The sequence below is a fragment of the Solea solea genome, chromosome 2, assembly GCF_958295425.1.
Source record: "Solea solea chromosome 2, fSolSol10.1, whole genome shotgun sequence".
Taxonomy (NCBI): Eukaryota; Metazoa; Chordata; class Actinopteri; order Pleuronectiformes; family Soleidae; genus Solea; species Solea solea.
The window spans coordinates 37,164-63,741 of record NC_081135.1 but is presented as its reverse complement, the minus strand read 5'-3'; the positions used below and the strand labels follow the sequence as shown (position 1 = coordinate 63,741).

General features: G+C 42.0%; 2 protein-coding genes across 5 annotated transcripts; one reads left to right on the top strand and one right to left on the bottom strand.

Moving 5' to 3' along the window:
• The first annotated feature begins 26 nt into the window (after positions 1–26).
• On the top strand, positions 27–6,418 carry rgn (regucalcin). 4 transcript variants are annotated; one of them, XM_058616832.1, is made up of 9 exons: positions 30–132; positions 911–982; positions 3,265–3,469; positions 4,347–4,529; positions 4,601–4,701; positions 4,856–4,970; positions 5,364–5,495; positions 5,893–6,047; positions 6,188–6,418. In XM_058616832.1, exons 3-9 carry the CDS (start codon positions 3,307–3,309, stop codon positions 6,236–6,238), a joined length of 900 nt encoding a protein of 299 aa, XP_058472815.1. In that variant the 5' UTR covers positions 30–132; positions 911–982; positions 3,265–3,306; the 3' UTR covers positions 6,239–6,418. The 4 variants fall into 4 exon arrangements, with proteins under 4 accessions (XP_058472806.1, XP_058472815.1, XP_058472824.1 ...); XM_058616841.1 differs by having other exon boundaries at positions 59–132; positions 922–982; XM_058616823.1 differs by lacking the exon at positions 911–982 and having other exon boundaries at positions 27–132.
• fmnl2b (formin-like 2b) lies at positions 6,367–16,316 on the bottom strand. The gene is made up of 28 exons (XM_058616808.1): positions 16,031–16,316; positions 15,424–15,507; positions 15,236–15,316; positions 15,076–15,152; positions 14,743–14,826; positions 14,508–14,651; positions 14,305–14,431; positions 14,153–14,229; positions 13,969–14,062; positions 13,810–13,884; positions 13,579–13,689; positions 13,356–13,505; positions 13,165–13,266; positions 12,865–13,085; positions 11,790–11,893; positions 11,525–11,710; positions 11,419–11,439; positions 11,181–11,305; positions 9,611–9,813; positions 9,181–9,415; positions 9,032–9,100; positions 8,632–8,712; positions 8,414–8,543; positions 8,156–8,316; positions 7,973–8,074; positions 7,795–7,890; positions 7,581–7,704; positions 6,367–7,298 (listed from the first exon to the last, which is right to left on the bottom strand). Exons 1-28 carry the CDS (start codon positions 16,145–16,147, stop codon positions 7,210–7,212), a joined length of 3,270 nt encoding a protein of 1,089 aa, XP_058472791.1. The 5' UTR covers positions 16,148–16,316; the 3' UTR covers positions 6,367–7,209.
• Positions 16,317–26,578: the final 10,262 nt, after the last annotated feature.

Below are 26,578 nucleotides of genomic sequence, written 5' to 3'. Positions count from 1 at the left end.
GTGTGTGATTATGGGTAAAGTCCACACGTATGGTTGAGGGGGAGTCAGCTGACTTGAAGGGGCGGGGCTACGTAATGGTCAGCTGATCAGCTCCGGGAAGAGCTCCGTGAAGCGCTCCTCTAACTTCATAAGGTAAGTAACTACGTACGTGTATTAATACACGCAGTTTTACAGAGACTGTAGCGTGTGTAGTACTTTTATTGTGAAACCTGTCGAACTGTTTAAAGTCCGGAGTCGAACTCGAACCAAATGTCGTTGAAAAGAAGAAGTGATTTGAGTGGAATCTCGCGACGTTTATTCAAAGTGTAACTTTTCAAATATTTACATGTTAAAGTAGAAGTTCGTCACTGACGTCACTGAATTTCGGCTTTAATGAACAAACCACTGGGACTTTTGTCTTTGCTTTATGAGACTGTGTAAACAAACCTGCACTGAAGCAAGGAAACGCACGTGCAGTTAATGAGTGATCGATAACTGGGCCATTCTACCGAATTCGTGCAAATTGCTGTCCCACAATAAAAAACTATTTAACAAAACAATCAATCTTCAATATTTACTAACATTGTGTTATGATCTCGTTAAACACAAGACTGTAACTAGATACTACTTAAGCTAAATATATACAAAATCATCATTTATGCTACCTTCCTAGGTACTTTCTATTTGGAAGTAGTTGTCCCAATCTCTAAGCCCTAAATTTCAATCCATGAAAATAATACTTAAAAGAATTTTGTAATTTTTTCCAATGGTGTATTTTAAAATATATGTTTGTTTTATTTTAAACAGAATGTAAAATATTTAGATTCATTTAGAATTTTTTTTTTTTTATTACAAAACATGCTTTAAAAAATGCTGTCCCACACTTTCATGTCACAACCGTAACACAAGTTGTTTTACCACATGGGTGGAGCCTGGTTTTAGTCACACCCCAGAATTTCTGACCAAGAAGTGACACTGCATCCCTTACCCTCATGGCTGCATGGTGAGTGATTACCTCTCATCCTTTTTAAGTAAATGTGTTCCAAAGTCTGAAAATCAGTATGTTACATTAATAATTGTCACAACCGTACACATATTATCTGCAAGTAAATACACTTTTGGGGGCTCAAAGCAAAATATTAAGTTTTGTTGTGTGTACATCTGTTGCTAGCCATTTACTTGTTAGCATGTTTGAGTTATGCTAGGAATTAGCTAAAAATGTCACAGCCGTAACGAATTGTAACGTTACGGTTGTGACATAATCATTATGGTAGTGACAACATGTAATGTTCCACATATTTACGGCAATGTTTGATCATTATTATTACATTATACTCTTAAAACATAATAATAATAATAATAATAATAATAATAATAATAATCATTATTGCCAAAAGAACATAAAAAGAGTGGAGCAGAGAGAGTGAGAGAATACAGAAAAAGATTAAGGGAAGACCCAGAGAAGTATGAAGAATATTTAAAGAAGGAAAGAGAACGAAACAAGAAACGAAAGGAAGAAGGAAAGGTCAAATCTATCAGTGATTTATCTGACAGGGAGCAAAGGAAGGTCAGAAGATCATGGCAAAAAAGACAGCAACATCACAGGGTATTGGTGAAAAGTCAAAGAGAGATGGAGAGATTGTGCACGACTACCACGCCACCTCCCACACCCTCTGCCACGCCTTCTCCCATGTCTTCTCCCACGCCCCCTCACCTTCCACGCACTTCTAGTGAGACTAATGAGAGACGTTCTGGAATGCGTGACCACAGAAAAATAAAGACCCTTGAGCTGAAGATTAAAGAACTTGAACGGATGAAAGAAAAATATAGATAACGGTGCCATAGATCGTGCGTGAGGCCAGAGAAGTCAAAATGTTCCCCAAGAACAAAAACTCAGAAGGAAGTATGGAAGCACAGAGTTCCTGCGCATATCAGAAAGACCTTTCTTTTTCATAACACACTCATGCTTGATTTGCAGGAAAAACACAAGTCTGCCAATCATAAAGAGAAACATGGATTAAGAAGCACACTGACAAGCAGGTTGCTCAGAAAATACAATCTTGTTTCTATGCTCAGAGAAACACTAGGCAGCTCCCACAGAGTGATCAACACGACTGCAGACAACCCACATCTAAAGTTCACCTATCAGAGAACTGCCCAACACAAGACCTTAAACCTAGTTAAGACTCTCTTAATTCGAGATGACAACAGTCAGGCATCAGCAGGGAATAAAGAAACAAAATTAAGAAACAAAAGCGGTTCCTCTTTGACACAATGCTGAATTTGCATCAGAAGTTGATGCTGGAGATGCCACATCTGGGTCTGTCCTACTCTCTCTTCTGCAGGACAAAACCTTTTTTGTCAACCTAGGTTGAGGGGATATAATACAACCTTGCAAACAAAATACTGTGGTCACAACAGAAAAAAAAGCACAAAACAGTGCAGTCACTACCGTAACACTGAGTGTTTTGTAAAATAAAATAAGAATTGAGTCATTAAATAACATTTTATGATAACTATTGGTTAAATGTACATTCAATGTAATAACTAATTAACCGTGAGATCTCTATGATCAGTGTAATTCATTTTACAAAAAAGATTGCATTTAAATTTTGATGAGTCTTGGAAAATAGACTTTGAAATTTGTTTAAAAAATAATTTGAATTGATTTAGTTGTAAAACCTTTCATAATAAATTACTAAAATGATTCTTTAGAGGGTGCATGGACACACAGTATTAACAGATTAATGTAATGGTTTTTATTGCAGTGTGTTGCTGTGTTACGGTAGTGACACATTTCAGGAGTGGAAAAACATTTCAAGAACAGGCAGACATTAATATATGAAATTTGACTGCGCCTTTACTAGATATGTACCATAGAAATATGGTACAATATACGTATGTATGGACAAGGTTTTTGGAAAAAAACAACTTTCATAGGCCCGAGCACTGAGCCCTGTGGAACTCCACAAGTAACTCTAGTTTGTAATGAGGCTTTATCATTAACATGAACACACTGGAATCTATCACGTAAGTCTGATTTAAACCAGCAGAGGGCAGCACCTGTGATCCAAGAGTCTGCTCCAGTCTCTGCAATCAAACATCTCAGATCAGGACAAATCCAGTCAAGTCAAGTCAAGTCAAGTCAAGTCAAGTCAAGTCAAGTCAAGTCAAGTCAAGTCAAGTCAAGTCAAGTCAAGTCAATTCCACCCCAAGTGTAGTTGTAATAGTATTGCAGTATACTCATGTACTCAGTACTGTGTGTGTGTGTGTGTGTTTTCACAGGTGAATGCTGCGCTCTGATTGGTTCACACAAACGAAGCCGACATGTCGTCACTTCAGGTCGAGTGTGTGGTGAAAGCGGGCGCTCTGATTGGTGAAGGACCGGTGTGGGAGGAGTCAGAGCAGACTCTGCTGTTTGTTGACATCGCCAGGCAGAAAATCCATCGCTGGAATTCAGTGACCAATGAGATGAAGTCTGTGGAGACAGGTCTGTCAAACTGTCTGTCTCTCACCCGTCTGTCCCTCCCCCATCTGTCTGTCTCTCACCCAACTCTCTGTCTTTCACCTGTCTCTCTGTCTCTCACCTGTCTGTCTGTCTCTCACCTAGTGGTGCAGCGGATCATCATTGATCCGTGATCCGTTCGGATCAATATCTTCGGTTCAGCACACACGTGATCCGCGGATTGATTTATGAAAAAAAAAAATTGTGCGCATGTTCAGTCCCCACACAGCGTGGTCATGGCGAGCGGAGGAACGGAGGAGCTTGAACGCCCCGCGTCATTTAAATCCCCTGTATGGGAGCATTTTGGCTTCCCTGTCAAATATAATGACGAAGGAAAGAGGTTAGTGGACTAAAACCGTGATGGTGTGTCGGCACTGTGGCACAAGAAAGCCACATGACAGTGGAAACACATCAAGCATGGCCACGATTTGAAGCCCGGTGTTTCACTGACAGGAGTGAAAACGAAGGCTGCTCAACAACCGCTTATCACCGCGGCATTTAAGCAGCCCCTTGTTGCACAATCAGACCGGGCTAAAGCCATCACGAACGCTATCGGTTGTGCAAAACGAGGGCTTTAAAACATGCTGAAAGTGCTTGAACCACGTTACAAGGGTTCGCCGTCGCGCACCCACTTCAGCGAAAAGATTGTGCCAGACTTTTTTTGCTGTTTCGAAAAATTATCCGAAAATAACCCTAACCCTAACCCTCCGATCCGTGAGTTTTTTGATCCGTTGCACCCCTACTCTCACCCATCTGTCTGTCTCTTACCCGTCTGTCTGTCTCTCACCGGTCTTTCTGTCTCTCAACCGTCTTTCTGTTGCTCACCTGTCTCTCACTTGTCTCTCAACCATGTCGGTTTCAGAGGACACAGTGGGCGTGGCGGTCCCTCGCCGCTCAGGCGGTCTTGTGGCAGGCGTAGGACGCAGCGTCGTGGCTGTTGATTGGTCGACTCAGACGATGACATCACTGGTCCAGGTCGACGAGGACAAACCAAACAACCGACTGAACGACGGGAAGGTGGATCCACACGGACGCCTGCTGGTGGGTGAGTCTGGAGACTGATCACCTGACTGATCACCCGTGCTTCTGTTACCATGACGACGTGTGTTGTCTCAGGTTTTATGGGGAAGGAGACGAGACCCGCTGAGGTGACGAGACACCAGGGGGCGCTGTTCTCTGTCAACTCTGATTTCACTGTGACCAAACGCCTGAGACAGGTAACCTGTCTTTCTGTCTCTGTTTGTACCTGTCTGTCTGTCTCTGTGTGTACCTGTCTGTCTGTCTCTGTGTGCACCTGACTGTCTCTGTGTATCTGTCTGTCTCTGTGTGTACCTGTCTGTCTGTCTCTGTGTGTAACTGTCTGTCTCTCAGGTGGACATATCTAATGGAATGGACTGGTCTCTGGATCATAGGACATTTTTTTACATCGACTCTTTGTCTTTAAGCGTCGACGCCTTCGATTACGATGTTGATACTGGAAACATCGGTAAGTACACGTGTGTATTTGTACTGCATGTACTCATGTACATACTAACATCTATGTACTGCAGTATACGTGTGTATTTGTACCTCATGTACGTACTAACATCTATGTACTGCAGTTCACGTGTGTTTTTGTACCTCATGTACGTACTAGCATATATGTACTGCAGTACACGTGTGTATTTGTACCTCATGTACGTACTAACATCTATGTACTGCAGTACACGTGTGTTTTTGTACCTCATGTACGTACTAACATATATATATATATATATATATATATATATATATATATATATATATATATATATATATGTACTGCAGTACACGTGTGTATTTTCTGTAGTATTTGATCATTTAGTTTGTTACATATTTTGTTGTTATCTTTGTTGCCTAGGAAACCGTCGCACAGTGTATCATATGGAGGAGGGGGAGGGGCTTCCTGATGGGATGACGGTTGATGCTGAAGGTCGTTTGTGGGTCACGTGTTACAACGGAGGACGAGTCGTTAACATCGACCCTGTGACTGGTCACTATTGATTATATTGATTATACTGATTATGTTCATTATACTGATTATATTGATTAAACTGATTATACTGATTATGTTGATTATATTGATTATGTTGATTATACTGATTATATTGATTATACTGATTATGTTGATTATATTGATTATATTGATTATATTGATTATACTGATTATGTTGATTATGGTGATTATACTGATTATATTGATTATACTGATTATGTTCATTATACTGATTATATTGATTATGTTGATTATACTGATTATGTTGATTATGTTGATTATATTGATTATACTGATTATGTTCATTATACTGATTATATTGATTATACTGGTCGGTATTGATTGAGTGTATATTTACAGTATATGTATATGTAATACTAGCGTGTTCCCTCAGGTGTGCGTCTGCAGACCGTCTTTCTCCCGGTGATGAAAACCACTTCCTGTTGTTTTGGTGGTCCAGATTACTCTGACCTCTATGTGACCTCAGCTTGTCTTGGCCTCAACCAATCAGAGAGCAGACAGCAGCCACTGGCTGGACACACTTTCAGGGTGAGAGTCACGTGTCACTCACCTGCCAATCACCTGTCACTAACCCACCAATCACTTGTCAGTCACCTGTCAATGACCTTTCACTCACCTGTTGCTCAACTGTCACTCACCTGTGCATGTTCCTTTCTGTTTATGTTCAGGTGCGAGGACTTGGGGTCAAAGGTCGACCTTCCACTTCCTTCTCAGGGTGATAAACAGGAAATGGAATACAGTCTGATCAATAAGTGACTGTACTAATAAAGTTAATCATTTTAAATTAAAGAACAAAACAACAACAGCCAATGAGAATGGATTAGAGTGAGACACCAGTGAGACACCATCACGAGGACGGGCTGTGTTTAATGTCCACATCACTTTCACCACAACAAACACTGAACGTCACTAAAATGTTTCCTACAAAATAAAATTAATTCACGTAGAAAAGTTTGTGCTGTTTGTTTGACACCAAGGTCAAAGGTTAGGGAAGGGGAGGGGCTTGGTCAAGGATTGTCTCTCCTGGTCCAGAGCTTTTTTTGTCTCTTAGGTTCATCATGTGTCTTCATCAGTGACTGTCCTTATTTTTCATGGTTTGTCCTTTAAGGTTTGTCACTGTCTGTCTTTGTCCTTTAAGGTTTGTCACTGTCAGTCTTTGTCCTTTAAGGTTTGTCACTGTCCGTCTTTGTCTGTCTTTGTCCTTTAAGGTTTGTCACTGTCCGTCTTTGTCCTTTAAGGTTTGTCACTGTCCGTCTTTGTCCTTTAAGTGTGTCTCTGTTGTGTCCACTGATGACGTAACACGTGTCTGTTGTGTCCACTGATGACGTAATGCGTGTCTCTGTTGTGTCCACTGATGACGTAACACGTGTCTGTTGTGTCCACTGATGACGTAACGCGTGTCTCTGGGTTAGGGACACTAACAGCGCCACCTGATGGACATGATGAACAGATTCCTCTTTTCATTTTCAAAGCTTAATCTCTGGGTCCGCCTTACCTTAAGTCACCTGACCTTTGACCCAGGTCCAGGTGTCAAAGGTCAGGTGACCTCTAACGGTGTAAACAAGTGATGTCATCAGTTCACATCAATCGATGATCGATCGATCACAAAAGTTCAAAGTGCCGATTTGTCCCGTAGATTAGAAATGGACGTGACCAGCTGAAGAAGACGTGTGGTCGTCCATGTTGTCTCTCAGTAGTGTTCCTCAGAGTGGGCGGGGTCACAAAAGAAGCGAGAGCTACGTTTGGCCGATCGAGCGGTGAAGGGGACAGTCTTCAGAACTGTAGGTAAAGAAAACAGCCAGTCAGAGGACATGCAGAAAACAGCTGTCAACTGATTATTGATTATTTAGTTGATTGGTTGGTTGGTTGGTTGATTGGTTGGTTGGTTGGTTGTTTGGTTGGTTGGTTGATTGTTGATTAGTTGGTTGGTTGGTTGATTGATTATTTGGTTGGTTGGTTGATTTATTGATTATGTGATTGGTTGATTGATTGGTGGATTTATTGATTATGTGCTTGGTTGACTGATTAGTCGGTTGATTGATTGGTTGGTTAGTTTGTGACCTGTGATGATGTCCTCGATGGCGCCGTCCTTCCCCTCGTAAACATGGCAGCTGTCTTTTCCCTGACGTCGTCTCAGCTCAGTGATCAGTTCCTGCGGCTGACGTTTCCCTCTGTGGGACGGCGACTGGGGGGGCGGGGCAAACATGGACACATGTAACTCATGTCACTGTCACATGTGGACAGTGTGTGCAGGAGGTCAGAGGTCACGCCTCACCTTAGTCTGCGCCTCCTCCTCCTGCTGCTGCTCCTCCAGTTTCTCTAACAACATCTGCTCCTGACGACGTCGCTGCTCGTTCTCCTCCTCAGCGAGCTGAAAAACAGGGCAGAGCTTCAGTGGGGCGGGGCTTAAGTCAAAGCGCATTTACTCACTCTGTGTGTGAGTGTGTACTCACTCTGTATGCTTTGATGAAGCGAACAAAGATTGGAAAGAAGACGGACGGTGGCATCGTCTTTGAACTCTCCCCAAAAAACTTGACAACGTCTTCAAACGCGTCCTGAGAATATTTCACTCTTTTATAGTTTGACTGTAACCATGGAAATGACTGTGTGTGTGTGTGTGTGTGTGTATGTGAGACCTGTGCGATGCGAGCGTCCTCCTGCAGTTTACTGAGTCGTGATTCGTTCCTGCTGATGAAATCCTTGAGCGTGGCGTTGTGTTGAACACTGAACTCTCTCCACGTGAGCTCCATGCCGCGCTGAAGCTCTTTGACGTCACACAGAACATTCTCCAGACTCACTGTCTCACACACACACACACACACACACACACACACACACAGGTGAAGGGTGGGGTTGCTGAAACGTGCTGAACTATGATTGGCTGACACACTCACCTGCAGCCGCCTTGTCCACATAATGAAGCTCGTTATAAAACAGAGACGCAGAAGAATATTTCTCTCTGACCACGTTAGCGATGTAATGAAGCAACGTTTGTTTCCTGTCCGTCGTCTTGGTGTCTAAGAGCTGCACACACAAACACACACACACACACACTGAGGCATATGTTGGAAGAATCGTCATCACAATGTCCAAGTGTATGTGTGTGTGTTACCAAGTCCAGACTCTGTAGTTTGAATCCATAAACTGCGCCTCTTTTACTGCTGTTCATGTAGTTTCCCAGAGCCAAGATGATCTGAACAACAACAACATCATTAATGTCATCAATCACTGTGTGTGTGTGTGTGTGTGTGTGTATGTGTGTGTGTTGTGTTGTGTTGTGGGGACCTAAAACTGTTTACAGTCACATTATGGGGACTTGTCTTCCTTGTGGGGACAAAAATAAAGTCCCCACAATGTACTCCATTTTAAGGTGAAGACATGTTTTAAGGTTAAGTTGAGGTTAGGGTTAGGCAATTGTGGTTAAGGTTAGAGTAAGTTTCCAGGAAATGAATGTAAGTCAATGCAATGTCCCCTCAAGTCATGAATTTCCAACGTGTGTGTGTCACACTGACCTCCAGAATCTTCTTGAGTTTCTGAGATGATTTGATAGAAACTGAAGCAGCGATCATGGCATGAAGTTGCTGTGAGGAAACACAGTGAGAGGTCAGAGGTCACTGAGGTCAGAGGTCACAGGTGAAGTGTATGTGTGTGTGTGTCTTACTGGCGTTAGCATATGGACGTTGTCAGTGAAGTTTCCCATGAAGGTCATGATGTTCATCCTCTGTGAAAGTCTCTCGATGCGACTGAACTGCATCATGAAACGATCCTCGTCGCTCAGAGACTCGCACGGTTTCCTGTCACGCTCGTACTGACGCAGCAGCTTTACCTCCGCCTCGGTTGGCAGGAAACGCATCAGACATTCAACAAAGTCCACCCTCACTGTCCTCAGGTCAAACCTGAGACACACATACACACAGCTGTGGGACACTGAGAGGACACTGAGAGGAGACACTGAGAAGACACTGAGAGGACACTGAGAATCATTCACCATAAAACTACTGCTAACAACGAAGATGAACTAAAGAAGACTATTTGGTTGATTGGTCTAAAGAAGATGAAATGAAAACTGTGACCTCTGCAGGTCAACCTACATTTGAATGGCGCGACAGATGACCTCTGACCCCTGCCCTGCCTTCCTCAATGTGATGGCGAGGTTCTTTGCTCGGTTCGCTTCCAGCAGAGAAACTTTAGAAGCAACTTTCTGAGGAAGTTTCTGCCGAGAAAGAGTTAAGTCGAGTGCAGGACCCTGAGCCTTGGTCTTAAAGAGTTCTTCAAACCCCTCCATGTCCAGGTCCTGAGAGACAGACAGGTCATCAGAGAGACAGACAGGTCATCAGAGACAGACAGACAGGTCATCAGAAAGACGGACAGATCATCAGGGAGACAGACAGGTCATCAGAGAGAGAGAGAGACATGTCATCAGAAAGAGAGACAGATCATCTATCTACAGGTCTACAGCTCATGTTTTTTCAGTTGCTCATTTCATCTGTGATTTGAACATAAATCGTCGTAGATGATTTGTTTATTGAGTCTCTGTTGTGTGTTTACTGTTGTTTATTTGTTCATTGTGTCTCTATTTTTGTTTATTTGTTTATTGTGTCTCTGTTGTTTATTTGTTTATTAAGTCTCTGTTGTGTGTTTACTGTTGTTTATTTGTTTGTTGTGTCTCTGTTGTGTGTTTACTGTTGTTTATTTGTTCATTGTGTCTCTATTTTTGTTTATTTGTTTATTGTGTCTTTGTTGTTTATTTGTTTATTAAGTCTCTGTTGTTGTGTGTTTACTGTTGTTTATTTGTTTATTGAGTCTCTGTTGTTGTGTGTTTACTGTTGTTGTTTATTTGTTTACTGAGTTTTTGTTGTTGTGTGTTTACTGTTGTTTATTTGTTTATCATGCCTCTGTTGTGTGTTTAGTGTTGTTGTTTATTTGTGTATTGTGTCTCTGTTGTTTATTTGTTTATTGTGTCTCTGTTGTTGTTTATTTGTTTATTGAGTCTCTGTTTATTTGTTTATCGTGTCTGTTGTTGTGTGTTTACTGTTGCTGTTTATTTGTTTATCGTGTCTGTTGTTCTGTGTTTTCTGTTGTTTATTTGTTTGTTATGTCTCTGTTGTTGTTTATCGTGTCTGTTGTGTGTTTACCGTTGTTTATTTGTTTATTGAGTCTCTGTTGTTGTGTTTACTGTTGTTGTTTATTTGTTTATTGTGTCTCTGTTGTTGTGTGTTTACTGTTGTTGTTTATTTGTTTATTGAGTCTCTGTTGTTGTGTGTTTACTGTTGTTTATTTGTTTATTGTGTCTCTGTTGTGTGTTTACTGTTGTTTATTTGTTTATCGTGTCTCTGTTGTTGTGTGTTTACTGTTGTTGTTTATTTGTTTATTGAGTTTTTGTTGTGTGTTTACTGTTGTTTATTTGTTTATCGTTTCTCTGTTGTGTGTTTACTGTTGTTGTTTATTTGTTTATCGTGTCTCTGTTGTTGTGTGTTTACTGTTGTTGTTTATTGTGTCTCTGTTGTTGTTTATTTGTTTATCGTGTCTCTGTTGTGTGTTTACTGTTGTTGTTTATTTGTTTATCGTGTCTCTGTTGTTGTGTTTTTACTGTTGTTGTTTATTGGTTTATAGTGTCTCTGCTGTTGTTTATTTGTTTATTGTGTCTCTGTTGTTGTGTACCTGCAGGACCGCCTCGTCATCCACATCGTTGAACACGGTTCCGTTGATTTGATTCGGTTTTAGAGCGACCCAGTTCAGAACCGGCATCCGGAACTTTGTCTGGATTGGCTTCTTAATCTTCACCGCTGAGTCATCAGGGAGAAGGGTGAGACAGGTGATACAGGTGCGACAGGTGAGACAGGTAAGACAGGTGAGACCGATTTGATGTACGTATACTGTATATAATAATGTCACTTACAAAGTAACTTGAGCGCCCCCTCTGTGAGAAATAGAAGAGAAACATGAACTTTGTCAGGCTGTGATTGGCTGAAAGTTTGATCATGTGACACTAATGTTGGTCTCACCTGCGAGTCCAGAGTTAAAGATGACCATGGGTGACCCGCCTGACCCTGGGAGAGGTGGGGCCACAGGTGGAGGGGGAGGTGGCATCGGAATGGAAGAGAGCTCGCTGTTGCGACAGGGGGGAGGAGGTGGAGGAGGTGGTGGAGGAGGAACAGGAGGGGGAGGGGTGAGGTACGGACCATTGGACTCTTGAAAGACAAAACAGAAGAAGAGTCTTTGTTCGCTGTTTCATTCATGAGTTCAGTGATTGAACAATCGCAGTCTCACCTGTGTCTGGCATTGGTGGGGGAGGAGGGGGAGGGGGGGGAGCCTGTATATTTGAAGCTTCACCCAAACTTGGTCCCATGATTTGATAGGCTACGGTCTCAGGGCTGAAAAAAATCAATCAATAATAGATTGTTACTTGGATGTATCTGGCCACATGTTGGAACATGTGGATAGTAATGTTGCCTCACAGCAAGAAGGTTACAAGTTTGCATTCCAGTTTAAGTCTTTCTGTGGAGTTTGCTTGTTCCCCAGTGTGTGGGGGTTCTCACCAGGTTCTCTCTGGGTTCATTCTGGGTTCTCTCCGGGTTCTCTCCAGGTTCTCTGGTTTCCTCTCACTCAGGTTAACTGTTCACTCTCAGGGACAAGGGGTCAACTTTGTTGGTCCGATGTCAGTTTGATCTAATTTTTCATCCGGTTCACGTTTACAAAGCAAATCTCAAATGCATGATCAATTGTGAGCTCGAGTCATGTGATTAGAAATACTGCTCAGCTATTGGTCAGATATGTGGACTATAGGTAAATATAGATTCATGTGCTCTGCTGCTCTGGTGATAAGCAGCACTCTGAAGGTGGGCATGGTGCAGTGGCTGTCCTCAGTGTTGTCAGCAGAACTCTAACCCGCATCCTACTGCAGTTGAGAAACAGCATAGACTGAGTTGTTTTGCGGTGCTTTGGGGTGACGGTGGTTGCCAGAGCAGGAACTTTCCAGGCACAAGATGAGTGTGCTGTTCTCATTCCCAGCCAGCAGTTCTCCTCCAGGTTCTCCCACTCCTGAGGCTGTAGCTGTTAATACTTCACCTCCAGTGAATGGTGCAGAAAGAGTTCACACCAGTTCTGAACTTGCAAGACCACCGAGTGGAGCAGATTCAAATGGTTTGGTCCACATCCAACGTAAACACACCAGGGTTTGACATAACTGCACCGAAACCAGACTGGTGTCAACTGACCGTAGGTGGTTGGTTATCTGTGACCTGTCCTGACCTTTCACCCCATGTCAGCTGTGATTGGTTCATGTTGTATCGCACACACACACACACACACACCCACACACACACACACACACAGGTGTTGTTACCTGGGGGACAGGTTGGGGCAGGGTGGAGGTGATGCAGAGGCGGACTCAGCCACGCCTCCGTCACCCTCCCCTCTCTGTGGATGCGGAGCATTGGCCCCTCCCACCTGATGTGCTTCCTGAGCCTGGCGTTCCAGGCGACTCTGTCGCCGGATGGTCTGGTCTTTCTCGCGAACTATTCGCCGCAGTGTGTGCACCTGAGTGTTGGCGTTGGTGTACACGTCCTGCACCGGTGACAGGGGACATTAGGCACAGTGTATGTGTGTTGAAGAACTATGTGGTTTCTATGGTAACAGCACTGACCCGCAGGTGATCCAGTTCTTTGTTGGTTTGCATCAGTTGTTTCTCCAGTTCAACAATTTTCAACATTGCTTCGTTTTCCACGTCCAGGAGACGTTCGGACATCTGAGGGGACAAACGGGCGTAGCCAGTGAGACAAATGTCTGTCTGTCTCCATGCATATCTGTCTATCTCTCTCCATCTGTCTGTCTCACCGTATTCAGACTCTCCTCCAGCTCCTCCACTCGTTCCAGAGCAGCTGTTTTGGTCTCGGCATCTTCGAGCAGCGTTCCGACGTCAAATACGTTATCAAGGTACGCTTGAATCTGGACCTGCAGCCTGTCGCTCTCTGTGTGCTTCAGCCGCTGAGAGTGAGACGGGTGAGACAAAATAAATGTATTCAGTGGACAGTGACTGTGGGTGATGTGATGGTCTTACCTCCAGGTGTTCGTCCAGGTTCAGTTTGGTGAAGTCGTACTGCAGGTGAACTCTGAAGTTCATGTCCTCGACTGAATGAACCACAATGTTGATGAACTGCATACAGGCCACCTGCACACACGAAACATCGTAGAAACATCGTAGAAACATTGTAGAAACATCGTAACACACGCACAAATACTGCTTCTATTATTGATCAAAAAGACAAACGCATGATTTCAATCAACAAACCAGGAAGTCGATGTTGTCGTCCTCATTTTTAAAATGTTCCATTAACTTCTCAAAGCGCAGTGACTCGGAACAAACCTGAAACACATCAATCATCAGTCGTCAGTGAATCCATGAACTGTGCGTTTCCTCTGAAGCAAATAAATAAATAAATATGTTTACGGTTTTGAAGTTGTCGAAGGCCGACAGGATGATCTCATGACCTCCTCGCACCAAACACACGGCCGCCAACAGCTCCAGAACCAGAGCTTTGGTCCTGAGGAGGAGGAGCAAGAAGATGAGGAGGGGCGGAGTCCTGTTTATCACTCCAGACACTGCTGTGTGTTTGTGTGTGTGTCTAACCCACCTTGGGTTTCTGTTGTTTAGGCTCAGGGCGATTTCATTGACAGCGTGAGGATGTGACATCACCATGTTGAAGCCGTACTGAGAAAGATAATGATCGATTATCAATCCTTTCAAATCATTATGTTTTAATTGATCAGTTGATTGATCGGGTACCTGGTAGTTCATGATGGCTCTCAGACACATGATACAAACGTGGACGTCGTCTTTCTTACAGACAAGTCGAGAGTTCTTTAGCGTGCGTCGACTCGGCAGCGTGTTGGAGCGAGTCACCAGAGCAGAGCTGTGACGCACAGGTCAGAGGTCAGACTGAAAGACGACCGATTGCGAGTGCATAAAAAAAACCAAAAAAAACTTACCTGATGGAGTGTCGAGCTGCTCGGGGGATGGATGACGACGGGGAGGGGAGACTGCAGTCGCCATGGAGATCCTCTATAGACCGACTCCAGGGGGAGTCGATGGACGAGGTTTCGCCCCCGCCCTCTGACTGCTCGCCATCAAACCTGAATGATCCATACACAATAATCAACGTTAACCTTTGACCCTGACACTATGATGTCATCAACATTCAGACTGTGACATAAAAAAACTCACGTGACCGCATACTGAGCGAAGGACAGATACTCGACCAGGACGCCCAGGCCCTGGTTCTCCTCGTTCAGGAACTCTCTGACCCACCTATGCTCAGAGAGGACAGACAGGTGTTAGAGAGAGAGAGAGAGGCAACCAGGTGAGACGCAGACAGACAGGTTTTAAAGAGACAGGTTATATAGGTGTTAGAGAGACAGACAGGTTATATAGAGACAGCCAGGTGTTAGAGACACGGACAGATTATATAGAGACAGACAGGTTATGTATAGAGACAGGTTTTAAAGAGACAGACAGGTTGTATAGAGACAGACAGGTTTTAAAGAGACAGACAGGTACCCAATGTGGTTTGTTCGAAGTGAGATCTCGAGCTCTCTGAGAGTCTGAGTGGACTCCTGAACTCGTCTTCGGAACTTCTGCAGACAGATGGGCAGCGAGACAGTCAGGTTACAAAAACAAACAAACAAACAAAGGGTCGATCGGTCGATCGGTCGGTCACCTTGCGTGTGACGGCTGGGTCGAGGAAACCTCGCAGCTTCTGGATGTACGTGTGCGGAGGATTCTTCACCTGAAACCGCTCCTACATCATGACATCACACATTAAACCCTGCCCACCAGCAACACTTAATAATCTAAATGATCAATGAGATGTGACTCGATCAATAATTTCATTATTGAGTAACAAACCTGATCACAGATCAGCTCCCATTTCTTCTCGTTGTCATAGGAACGAAGAAGGCGAACCTTATCAGGAGGAAGATTCATCGAGTTCTGAAAAAAGAAACAATCTTCAATTAATCAATCAATTCACTTCATGACAGACAGACAGCTGGATTCTCTAACGTTAACCCCAAGGAACCTGAAACAACTGTCCCCAAGTCCATGAGCAGATCCTGACATTTGGTTGTTCTTGTGACTCCTCTTTCAGGAGTCTCAGACCAGAGACAGACCAGAGATAGACCAGAGACAGACCAGAGATAGACCAGAGAGAGACCAGAGACAGACCAGAGATAGACCAGAGAGAGACCAGAGATAGACCAGAGACAGACCAGAGATAGACCAGAGACAGACCAGAGACAGACCAGAGATAGACCAGAGACAGACCAGAGATGGACCAGAGACAGACCAGAGATGGACCAGAGACAGACCAGAGATAGATCTAGAACCAGACCAGATCAAACAAGACAAGATCTGGACAATGTGGGTCATACATAGACAGTTAGTGAAACCTAAGGTGTGTGTGTGTGTGTGTGTGTGTGTGTGTGTGTGTGTGTGTGTGTGTGTACAGCCTCACCAGTGCGATGGAGAACCTCTCCTCCAGCTCCGCCGGGTCGGGCATTGGCAGTCGAACCGGAGCAGCTCTGGACCGGATCACGGCCAGCTGACTCTCCATGCTCTCTGTGTTCCCCATCACACACACACACACACACACACTGAACACACCCACCTAAAACAACACACACAGCAGCAGGAACATGTGTTCGGCCATCACAGACATACGGGCGTTAGAGGTAGAGGAGGCCTGTCTCTTTCTCGCTCTCCTGTCTCTCTCTCGCTCTCCTGTCTCTCTCTCGCTCTCTCTCCCTGTCTCTCGCTCTCTCTCTCCTGTCTCTCTCTCGCTCGCTCTCCTGTCTCGTGCAGTGGTGTAGATCGTGTCTCTCTCTCTCTCTCTCTCTGTCCTGTCTCTCTCTCTCTCTCCTGTCTCTGTCTCGCTCTCCTGTCTCGTGCAGTGGTGTAGATCGTGTCTCTCTCTCTCTCTCTCTCTCTCTCTCTCTCTCTCTCTCTTTGTCTCTCGTCCCTGCCTCCTCCTCTTCTTTGCTGCTGTAGATGAAGATGATGTTGATGCAGTCGCTCTCTCTCTCCCTCACTCAATCTGTGTGTGTGTGTGTGTGTGTGTGTCAGATGTGCCGGTTAATCCTCCCCCTCTCCTCCCCCACATCAAGAAAGAGAGAGTCGGCCTCTTTGTCTCTCTCTCTATCTCTCTCTCTCTCTGACTGCTGCTGTCTTTGTTTACCTCACTCGCCCATCCCTCCTCCCACTCTCTCTCTTTCTCTCTCTCTCTCTCTCCTCAGACAATGAACCTTCTGCTACCACAGGCTCAGCCCACCACACACACACACACACACGCACACACACACACACACACACAATCTTTGATTCATTTATAATCAAAATATTTAACTTAAGTTCTAAATGTTCTGTAATATTTTCATCTTAAACTAATTTTTTCGTTTATCTAAATTCATTTATATTTGATCACTTCCTGTCTCCTCCTTCTGATGGCACCTCCTGTTTCCTGTCAAATCAAAGTAAATCTTTCAGCTGTGGCTGGGGTTAGGAGTCTTTTATTGTGAAACATTTACAGGAAGCACTTTGTTTTACACTTGTTTTTTATTATTTATATATTTATTTAATAATGAATTATAATTAATATTATTGGGTGTATCGATCAGACGTGATTCTTCAGGTTCTGTCAGTTTATAAATGTTGTGTGTTGTGTTGTCAGGAATCTGGTTTATTTATTTTATTTAAATCCGTCATGTTTATTTATTTAATTTCAATCCGTCGTGTTTATTTATTTTATTAAAATCCGTCGTGTTTATTTATTTTACTTAAATCTGTCGTGTTTATTTGTTTAGTTTTATTACAGACTGACCACGTCCCCACTACCTTGTCCACTGTGCATCACAGACTCCGCCCCTCTCATGGCTGTGTACTTTTGTAATATTGATATCAGACCCAAAAAAGACACTCAATTAAACACAAATGAAAACACTCTTACAATCATTTGACTTTGTCTCCATCTGGTGGACAACATTAATATTGTAGCACCTGAGAGACATAAGAGTATATAAACAGCAAATATCTAACTATATATGGTTTTTGTCAAGTGCTCAATAAATATATCAACATTAAATCTTCTATCTTTTTGTAAAATGTTACTAACCCAACCATGCAACGCCATCACAGGTAAACACTGCCACCTACTGGCCTGTAGTTTTGTCTGAAAAATGAAACTTGATGGTTTGTTTCCTAATTACAATTGATCACTTCAGCACATGTATTGTTTTTGGTGGCTCTGCGGGTCTATGTGTGTTTTTAATGAGTTTGTAACAGCTGTGAACTTTATAAATCTTCACAATGAGTGAGAGGACATTTTGTCAACAGGGGAAATGATAGAAATAATAGGTTCAGTTTCTATGGTAACCGTTAACAACCACATGGAGAGAGCGAGAGAGGCGATCTGAGCTTACAATGCGATCTGAGCTTCATCCCGCTACATTATTTGTATAATGTAGTGGGATGTGTGTGTGTCTGTTAGTGTGTACATGGACTGTCATTCGACCTTGAGACCCAAAACAATGCCCCCCCCCCCACCCTGTCCCCCCAGGGACAGGTGACGTACAAGTGTGTTATGTATTTAACTGAATCCTGTGTGTCACTAAAGAGAACAGTTAGTATAAAGAATAATATCAAACTTTTAAAGACTCATTTATACTCACAGATTAAACACAGAGGAACATTTACAATCACGTCAATCATCAAGTATTTACATGCATGATCATTATTATTATTATTCTTGTTATTATTGTTGAATAAAAACAAGCACACAGCACTTTGTTTTAAAGTGCTTTATAAATAAAGTTGGATTGGATGTAAAATGTCTTTATTCATGCTGCTGAAGGCAGATGATATAACATTAAAAAGTACAAAGTACCATTGCATTCATAATTCTCACAGAGGTTTAATGTACGGCTAAAAGTACACAATATACAAGTGCAGAATTATGACTATTATGGGATGGAAAATGCCTGGAAATCTATGTTTTTAGACATTAAATCTTTATTTATAATCTTTAATCTTTAACGTTCTACTGGAGTAAGTCTGTCAACAACAGAGTGAAAAAAGTTTCTTGTAACAAATAAAACTAAAGATTCAAGTTCCACAAAAGTCCTTTAACATTAGTGCAAGTGTGACGTTGATGTAAAAGGATCTTTTCTGTCAACTGCATCCACAAACTGCCTCTAATTATTTTATATCAAGTACTATTAGCACTTGTTTATTTTCAACACCTTTTTCCCTCTTTTTGAAGGGGATGTTGTCTCTTTGTCAACGTTTGTGTATTGTTTTAAATAAAGTTATGGTTAAAAAAATCAGTCACAGCGCACCTGTTTTCATTAATAAGCCACGCCCCAAACAATTCAAACTTTTGCACCTGATTGGCTGAGCATTCGTGCCAATATTCAAACTCCTTAGAAGGAGAGGAGATGCTGACAGATCACAGATGTAAGTTTGACGTTACTTTGTTTCCTTGTTTCCTCACTGACACCAGTCTTCTTCTCATCTCTTCACAGTCGCGTGTTTGTGTCTCACTCTCTGTTTGCAGCAACAACGCAAACCTGCTACAAACCTATGCAGGACTGGATTTCATGGACGGATTCGGTTTGCTGGCGTGAGTACAGAAACAGAAACAACCAAACAGCAACCAACTTTAACACTTTAATTTTTATCATATGATATTAAACTAATATTTAATTAAACATTTAGTTTGGAATGAGTATCAAGTAAAACCTGAAGGAGCTCCACTGATTATTATTAGTAGAGAGAGAGAGAGAGAGAGATTCATTTTTATGCATTTCTGTATTTATACATTTATTTATTTAATTCTGTATTTTTTTAATTTATTTCTGTATTTATTTATACATAAGTCAGGTTTCATCCTCCATAACCTGAACCGGTGGAAATGCGCCATAAATAAATGCTGACTTTGCTGGTTTACGGGTTATTTTCTGCTCTCATTATCATCTCTTCACCGGAACAGGCTTCAATCTCAGCTGCTGCACACAGTCGTTTTTCTGTTGTAGGCACAACGCAAACCCAGTTTCATAAAGGTCTTTTTAAAGGTTTATATAGGACCAAAAATATTAGTAAAGCTTCAGGGGAATCATGAGTTTAATGCCAGAGGGTGCACCCTATAAAATGGCTGAAACCACAATACAGGTGATATGTTGTGGTTTCAGAAACAGGTTTAACATTTATGCTTTAAAGGTTTAGAAAACATTTCAGGGGTTGTAAATGTTTCAATGTTTTACAAGGGTTTTCAAGGTTTGACAAGGGTTTTTCAAGGGGTTTCTCAAATGTGCTGCAGCACAAAAAAAAAAAGTGACTTTCAACATAACCTTAAACAGCACTTAGCTGTTTGTAGTGGGTGTGTTACTGTGTGGTGTGATTTCTGTGCAATGTATTGTTTTGGAGTTGGTAAGGAAAAAAGAGAATTTCGTGCACACTCCATCCAGTCCTATGTAGCACCACAACTAGACCTCATTAAGACCATGTGGAATTAAAGTGCCTAATTTCATTATCCAGGCCCTCTCGGCCCTCCGTCTCTGGGCCACCTTCCAATTCGGGTTTGATTCAAGAACGGAGGCCTGAACTGAATCCCAGCCGTGCTGTAGAAAGTGTTTAACCAGGTGAGTATGGATGTCTTTCTTTCTTAAAATGTTATGTCTATGTCGTGAGAATCTGGTGCGAATTGTGTTTCCAGTCTCACCGACATATTTAAGTCCACACTGTTTGCAAATTATTATATAAACACAGTTTCTGGAATTAATATTTCCCTTATCAATTTGGTATGTAAATTTGGTCCTATTATTAGACACCCACACTTGCTGTTTAAAGAATTTATCCAGTGGCTTTGGTTTGGGATCAGTTAATTTAGGAATTTTGGCTTTTACCAGGGTTAGGGTTAGATCCTTCAGATTTTTGTTTTTTCTGAATGCAGCAATGATCCTGTGATAATATAAAATTCCCCTTTCTTTAAAGGAATTTTCAAAGTTTTTCTTAACTTCTCTGACCAGCTTCACCGTGGAGTCCGAAGAAGTGGTGATAAAGGGCACCATAGAGGACACTATTTGGGCTTTAATTTGAAGGAACCTCTTGTAACAATTTCTAAAGAAGGTCCCAGAGTACCCCCTGCTGGCCAAGGCAGTGAAGAGAACTCTTCTGAAAATCTCCCTTCTGTGTGCAGATCCTGTGGAAGCGTAACAATTGCGATTTAATTAGACCTGCAAAAGTATGTCTCGGGTGAAAGCTGGTATTGTGCAATAATGCATGTGTATCTGTCTCTTTAAAAAAAACTTTAATGTCCAATCAATTAGTTTGATTAAAAGTGGGTCCCTTGAATTAGGTTGTGTCCAAAAAATCTACAGAATTTCGATAGAGAGATAGATTTCTTTCGAAATTTTTTAGAGTTCTGGTCACAGTCTACGTCCACCTCAATGTTAAAATGTCTGCTTTGGAGTTTTGGAAAAATCAAGACGAGGGTGATTTTAAAACTGTGATTTCTCTGTCAATTTTTGTTTGTCACAAATTTAAATGTGGGAGCTGCTGAAAGCCTCCTGACGCTCACAAACCAAAAATGTTATCTCTATCATCAACCGTTCTTAAAATATCACAACTTTAAAACATGCTGTTTTCTCTGCTTCTCAGAGATTTGGGAGAACTGCAGGTGTGTGTGTGTGTAATTGTCTCTCTGCATGTGTGTGTGTGGCAGAGGGTGTGGTGTTCAAATCATCACAACACCACAGTGTCACACTGTGATTGGTCAATGCTTGAAGCTTCTAGCAGTTTCTGTGAAAGTTAGGCAGAGGTGTCTGTGTGTGTGTGTGTGTGTGTGTGCTTGGCAGAGGGTGTAGCGTTCAATCTTCACTCTCTGTATGTGTGTGGCAGAGGGTGTGGTCCTCAATCATCACACCACCTTCATGTCACACTGTGATTGGTCAGTGCTTGAAGCTCCCGCCTCCCTACTATAAATAACCTGGACCCGCTGGCATCGCCCCCTTTGCTTCTAGCAGTTTCTGTGAAAGGCATTGGATTTGTAGGATAACTTTGTGGGAGACTTTGGAATACCTTTTTGGATCATTTCATCGAATCTACATCGTTTGAGGACATTACCGGATCTCTTCCCGACCTTCTTCAGCTTAACAACTGGTGAGTTATCTTATTAATTAAGTAATTTGGTTTTGTGTGTGTGAGAGAAATGCTCTTAATGTGGCTGGTTCATTTGAAATTGTTGTAATATTGTGTGGGAAGTAGCTGCTTTTCAGTTTAATGTGTGTGTTGTAGAGTTTTAATCCGAGTTTATCTTAAAGTCGTGCTAGAGTCGATGGACTGCAGTGTGTTTTTTTTTTTTTTTCTTCGCGGGCTTCGCTGGCTTCATGTGTGTGTGCGTGTGTGAGAGAAATGCTCTTAATGTGGCCGGTTCATTTGAAATTGTTGTAATATTGTGTGGGAAGTAGCTGCTTTTCAGTTTAATGTGTGTGTTGTTGAATTTTAATCCGAGTTTATTTTAAAGTCGTAGAGGCGATGGACTGCGGTGTTTTTTTTTCGCGGGCTTCGGTGGCTTCATGTGTGTGAGAGAAATGCTCTTTTTAATGTGGCCGGTTCATTTAAAATTGTTGTAATATTGTGTGGGAAGTTACTGCTTTTCAGTTTAATGTGTGTGTTGTTGAATTTTAATCTGAGTTTATCTTAAAGTCGTGGTTGAGTTTTTTTCTTATATAATTTTAATCAAAGTGTTAGAAAGGCTTCATAAGTTTTAGTTAATTAGTATTGTTAGTATTGTCTTTAATACTCTCCATCCCAGTAAAGCGTGTCCCTGTTACTTTAATAGCGCAAATCATTCCGGTTCACGTAGTCTCGCAGCTTTACTTTAATCACTCGCTGATGCTCATCATGCAGCGCTGCCGTGTCAGTGTGCGTCACTGCTGAAAGTAAGTTAATATTTCAGTTCAGTAACGGGTGTGATCTCATTGTTGTGTATATTTCATTTACTGTTACTGTCAAGGGCTTATTGGGATGTGAAGCTGTTGAGAGATTTACTTCTGTTAGTTTCTGTTGTGCCTCTATTACCTTTCATCATAATCCCTCTGTGATTTAACTTGTTGGCTGCCATTGACTGTTATAGACGTCAATTCACTGCATTGAAAATGGCTGGCAGCCAATAATTAATGTATCCACGGGAGTTATTGTGGCCGAGGCGCACTTTATGCACGTAAACTCCTAGGCCGCGTCAGTCCGACAGTCCGTCCAGACATGTGCATTCACGGGGCGCCCCGTTAACGGCGCGTTGTGGCGAGCATAGACATATAGTAGACACCGCATTGAGCGCTGAATCGTATGTCGTCGTCGCGCCATATTGGATGTGGCAGATCTGCCCGTAAACTAATAAAAGTGAATGGACTGAACTTCATAAAGCACCTTTCTACAAAGTGCTATAAGTTAATGCCTCTTATTCACCCATTCACACACACACTAATATATCTGGGAAACAAATAGGCACCAAAAACATGTAACTTTTAAAGTGATGATTATAAATGTTTACTCATTATGTTTAGGATAAGTAAGCACCAAACCAACATGTGTATTTTTCTAATGCTGAGTGTTGTTACTGTGATTATAAATATTGAAATATTCACATTTAACAGTTAATCTGTGTCTATAATAACCAGATCCTGAAATGTAGATGTGACATGAGGGTTTTCTGAATAAAGAGCACATTTAACTGATTTTGATTAATCATTTTTATATTCACATTGATGAACGTGTGTATGTATATGTGTGTGTGTGTGTGTGTGTGTGTGTGTATATATATATATGTGTGTGTGTGTGTGTGTGTATATGTGTGTATATATATGTTCATCAATGTGAATATGAAACCAATAATCACACATACACAGACAGACTGCAATTGTATAGATGTTCATCAATGCCCCCTGTGTAGATATACAGTATGTGTGTATATATGTTCATTAATGTGAACCCCCTCTGTGTGTGTGTGTGTGTGTGTGTGTTCATCAATGTGAATATAAAAACGATTAATCAAAATCAGTTAAATGTAAATGTTAGTGCTCTTTATTCAGAAAACCCTCATGTCACATCTGCATTTCAGGACCCGGGTATTATAGACACAGATTAAATGTTAGGGTAAGGGTAAGGAAGGAAAAAAGAGAATTTCATCACTGCGAAGCAGTGATGAAATTCGTGCACACTCCATCCAGTCCTATGTAGCACCACAACTAGACCTCATTAAGACCATGTGGAATTAAAGTGCCTAATTTCATTATCCAGGCCCTCTCGGCTCTCCGTCTCTGGGCCACGTTCCAATTCGGGTTTGATTCAAGAACGGAGGCCTGAACTGAATCCCAGCCGTGCTGAAGAAAGTGTTTAACCAAGTGAGTATGGATGTCTTTCTTTCTTAAAATGTTATGTCTATGTCGTGAGAATCTGGTGCGAATCGTGTTTCCAGTCTCACCGACATATTTAAGTCCACATTGTTTGCAAATTATTATATAAACACAGTTTCTGGAATTAATATTTCCCTTATTATCAATTTGGTATGTAAATTTGGTCCTATTATTAGACACCCATACTTGCTGTTTAAAGAATTTATCCAGTGGCCTTGGTTTGGGATCAGTAAATTTAGGAATTTTTGCTTTTACCAGGTAATCCTTCAGATTTTTGTTTTTTCTGAATGCAGCAATGATCCTATGATTATATAAAATTCCCCTTTCTTTAAAGGAATCTTCAAAGTTTTTCTTAACTTCTCTGACCAGCTTCACCGTGGAGTCCGAATAAGTGGTGATAAAGGGCACCATAGAGGACACTATTTGGGGTTTAATTTGAAGGAACCTCTTGTAACAATTTCTAAGGAAGGTCCTAGAGTACCCCCTGCTGGCCAAGGCAGTGAAGAGAACTCTAGACGCCTTCTGAAAATCTTCCTTCTGTGTGCAGATCCTGTGGAAGCGTAACAATTGCGATTTAATTAGACCTGCAAAAGTATGTCTCGGGTGAAAGCTGGTATTGTGCAATAATGCATGTGTATCCGTCTCTTTAAAAAAAACTTTAATGTCCAATCGATTAGTTTGATTAAAAGTGGGCCCCTTGAATGTGGTTGTGTCCAAAAAATCTACAGAATTTCGATCCATGGTGGATTTAACCTTAATAGACGGATTGTAATTATTAAGAGTGTTAAGGAAAACCTTAAAATCATCTTCTGAATGTGTCCATACGCCCCAAATATCGTCTAAATAGCGATAATATTGTATGGGTCTCTTGTCACACTGTCGGAGGGCTCCTGCCTCCCAATCTGCCATAAAAATGTTGGCATATGCGGGCGCAAATTTCTTGCCCATTGCTGTGCCCTTAATTTGTAAAAAATATTCATCATTGAATTCAAAATCATTTTTAGTCAAATTAATCTCTAATAATTGTAATAGTTCTTTATCCGGTCTTTTTTTATCATAATTTTTGGAAAAAATGTTCTTCACAGATTGAATTCCCTCCTTTATGTCTATATTAGTGTAGAGGCTATCAATGTCGATAGTAAACAAGATCGAATCTGCCGGAATATGTATATTTTTTACTTTATCTATAAAATCATATGTATCTTTAATGTAACTAGGGTGCGTAGTGGACAGTGGATTCAGAAAAAAGTCCAGGTACTCTGCTGTTCTGTAGGTTTCACTGCTGCAGTCAGAAACAATAGGGCGACCCGGGGGAATCACATGTGGCTTGCTCCACTTAACAGGGTCCTTGTGTATCTTTGGCAACATGTAAAAACGTCTAGGTCTGGGCTCTGGATCACCAAGTAAATACTTTTTTTGTTTCCAATTAATAAACTTCTTTTCATGAAGTTTATTGATGATTTTTGTCACTAATGGGATGGTGTCCAGATAAATTGGTTTTTGTAATTTAATGTAATAGTTTTTATCGTTTAATTGTCTGTATCCCTCCCACAAATATTGCCCTCGGTCCATAACTACAACTACACTGCCTTTATCTGCAGGTTTAATAATAATATTTTTGTTATTCATCAACTCTTTTAGTGCTAATTGTTCTTCCCCTGTCAAATTTGGAGTCACATGCTGGATCCTGAAATGACGGTCCAGATATTTTGAGTCCTTTTTGATTAACTTAACAACTTGGGGGGGTAGTTGTGCATCGAGGGGGGCCCAATCAGATGTGGGAGTGAAAGGGGGGGGCCTGGAATCACCCTCATCACCATAGAAAGCTGCCAACTTTAATCTTCTATGGTAATTTTGAAGGTCGAATCTAGACTGTTGCCTGATATTACTATTAATATTAATGGTGGGGACAAAGGTCAGGCCTCTGTTAAGAAGAGCAAGCTGCGGGGTGGACAAATGAACAGAATTAGACAAAACCAAAACATTCTTAAACCCCTCATATAAACAAGAGCTTGAGGGGCTCCCTAGTTTAATGCCTCACACCAGTGAGACAATATGGCACTTGCCGTTTCCTTGGACCAGTGCACGTTGTCTGGTCCCGTGCTGAACTTATCCCTCTGAATCGTTTCGATCGACTCGCAGTTCTCGAAAATGTAGCGATTCAGAGCCTGTAATGCAAACCTCTCCTGTTGAGGGAGAGAAGGGGAGAAGTTAATGATGGGTACCATGACCCTGGCATCTGGAAAGCGCAGCTTCGTGGCCCGTAGAGCTGCCTGGAGTTGCTTCACCGAGGTGGGAGGTAGCCTCTGTGGGCGGTGGTTAAGACCGAATGCCAGGATGATCTTCTCCGGTTGTGTGGTGCAGGTGGCCTTGGAGATGATTGCCCCAGCATGCCGGAAGTTGGCCCCAGGATAGCAATCTATCTGAAGGTGCTGCTCCCGGAAAGCTGGAAACCTGCAAAGGTTAGAGTCTCCAATAATGAGGTTCTTCCTCCTCACATTCAATCCCCATTCCTTCATCTTGCGCATGGTGCTCACGTGTCTCGTCACCCTACGCATGCCCGTTGTCGGTGACCGAGCCGCCAGAAATCTGGTCAT